The following is a 2885-nucleotide window of genomic DNA, read 5'->3' as shown; positions in this document are numbered from 1 at the left end:
AGTCTCAGTAGCATTATCATCTTCAATTAAAATGATCTCTGATACTGAAGTAACTAAGAACTATTATTAGCATACAAAACTATAAAAGCAGGAGTAACAATTACTGAATGAACACCTACTGATCTTAGAATTGTATGCATAATTACAACACACACAAGACTTCTCAGAAAGAGAGAGAGGGACATGAGAGAATGCAGAAAGTAGAACACAGCATGCAAATAGTTCATTCTCATAACAACATCTCAGACAAGATATATAAGCCTCACATCTGTGAGTGTAAAAGAGTACAACATCTGTGTTTCTGTTTCTGAAAACACAGATATCTTTTATCTGCATCACAAAGTCAGATGACAGACATCAGAGAATAGACTAATACAGATCTATTATTCTGAAGAAATTCATCAGAGCAGATATCTCTGTAATATTAAACTTTACAGTTATAAAAAGTTTCTTGATGTCTGTGAACATCACAACTTCATATACAATAAAATTCATAACAATTTTCTCTAAGAATAGAAAAATCAGTATCAGAAAGAAAAGATAAAAAGAAAAAGACTTACAATCTTAACACTGTTAAGAGAGGAAGTGATTCTCTGATATGAATAAATAATTGTCTTATTATAAATAATTAAAATGAATGTAATAATCAATGTCTGTGATCAAGCTTCAGATAGTCATGTTATACATCATCTTCATACAATAAATTATTCTAGAGATCAGTAAGAAGAGCAGAAGTGTACATACTGAGAAATGTAATTCACTGAGTCTACATAACATCTTCTTGAAACAGAGAGAGCTAGTAACAAAGGCAGTAGTAAGAGCAGAAGTAGCGGGAGTAGAGGTCACAGAAATAGAGGTAGCAGAAGCAGGAGAATCAGACACAGAAGCAGATATAGAAGATTGAGAAAGAGCAGCAGAGAAAGAAACAGAGAAGGCAGAAAAGAACACAGAAGACTCAGTCACACATAATATAGACAATTTCTTCATTATCACATTCTTCAAGTTCTCAATCAATGATTCAACATTGAAATCACAATCATTAACAGATATGAATCTATCAATGTATGAAGATTCTATGCAAATCAAAACATCAGTATCTACAATTATACAACACAATCAGAAAAACATGATCAGATATTATAAGAGATAAGAGAGTCAGAGATATATAAGAAGATGAAGAAGATGTGTCATCTATAATAGTATGTTCTGACAATTGTTAGAAGATAAACAAGTTCTGATCACATTTCATAATGTGTTATACTTACTACTAATGAACTGCTCAGTATGAGCACTACAAGAACACTTGTTATGAGAATGAAGAGTCATTATCAGAAACATGTACAATATGATAGATGAACAGATGAAAAGAGTTAAATAGAAGAAGAAATAGAAATCTTGAATGAGATAGTAATATTCAATAATGACAATGATGAAGAAGATGATTGAAGAATGAGAAAAGTTAGTGAAGAAGTAATGTAATATAGTGAAAGTTTCTTTATAAGAGTGTACACAGAATGCTAGCCAAATCAGAAATAGGTTATAAGATTGCAAACACTAGTGATGTGCTAATCTGCATGAAGCTAGAATAGATGTCATGATCACATGAGTATGATCAAATCTGGTGAGAAACAATGTGATTTGAAAGAACATATGACTGTCAGATAATAATGCGGCTGCTTTTAAACTTGCTTATGAGAGTAAAGAGGCTATAGCGGCCACTAATTAATTTAGTGTATGATATATAAGAAGCCGGCGTACGCCTGTAATTATACACTGGCTTAAGCAACCTTTGAATCACAATATTTTATAATATTATCAAGTGTTTGCAATGCTGATTCACATGCTTTCATTCATGAATGAAACTTCTGTTTTACATGATTCTTCAATCATTCATTGATATATCAATCTTAATTAATTAATAAACTGATGATATCTTTATCTACACTCAGTTTCATGAGCATTTCCATTCTTCATAATGAGTAGAGAGTGAGATCAGAAGTATTGAAATATACAGAGATATCTAAGCATTCTTTCAGCACTTTTGTAGATGATGAAGTTGTATGAGTAAATTGTTGAATTTCTTTATATTAAAGCTGTTAAGTGACATGCATGTTAGCTATCTATTATTATTATAGTTTTAACATTACTCAGAGTCACTGTATTATTATATCTATACTCACACTCAAGAGTTCTTTCATATTATTGTTAGATATGATTATATTATTTATCAGATATATGATATCTGTGAAATCTGAAGAAGTGTAATTATATAAATATCTTATACATCTGAGTGTCAGAACTCTCAGATCTTTTACTGATATTCTCTTATAAAATCTTACTCTCTTTGTAAGATCTTGTTACAGAGTCAGAGTGACTGATGAGCAAGCTTCTATCTGAGAACTCAGTGTTCACTTTAACTGATTATTTCTCTTTCTTATGCATTGTTACATATTCAGATATCTCTCAATGAATAATCATTTCTAATAAGAAGACAATGTGTGAATAATCATTTCTAATAAGAAGACAATGAACATTTTTCTAATGTAAGAGATCTACACTGAATAGATCAGTATGATATTGATAGGTCTTATATAATAAAGAGAAAAATGTTAAAGAAGAAAAGAAAAGAGAAAGTGCAAGAATCAGTGATTGAAGTGGATATTTATACATGTATGTAGTGGCCGAGGATCGGCGATCGAGAATGGCCGAGAATCGGAGCATACGCGTTCGTGGCGGCCGAGGATCGGCGATCGAGAATGGCCGAGAATCGGAGTGTACGCGTTCGAGAATGGAGCGGTTGGAATCTGTGAAGTGTAATGGAATAGTCTATATAATTGATCGGGCGCAGCCCCGCCACAGAGGACTCTATGAAGACTTTCTATTTT

General features: G+C 32.1%; 1 protein-coding gene across 1 annotated transcript; it reads right to left on the bottom strand.

Moving 5' to 3' along the window:
* Nucleotides 1–560: 560 nt before the first annotated feature.
* Nucleotides 561–1554, bottom strand: BDBG_16799 (uncharacterized protein; the record flags this gene model as incomplete). The annotated part of the gene is made up of 3 exons (XM_031724680.1): nt 561–593; nt 745–1073; nt 1266–1554. Coding segments are annotated over 3 exons (651 nt in total), but the record flags the coding sequence as incomplete, so codon positions are not given.
* Between the last annotated feature and the right edge of the window lie 1331 nt (nt 1555–2885).

The sequence above is a fragment of the Blastomyces gilchristii genome (genome assembly GCF_000003855.2).
Source record: "Blastomyces gilchristii SLH14081 genomic scaffold supercont1.5, whole genome shotgun sequence".
In the NCBI taxonomy this organism is placed as follows: Eukaryota; Fungi; Ascomycota; class Eurotiomycetes; order Onygenales; family Ajellomycetaceae; genus Blastomyces; species Blastomyces gilchristii.
Note: the sequence above shows the minus strand (reverse complement) of the source record. Positions and strands in the feature narration are given on the sequence as shown.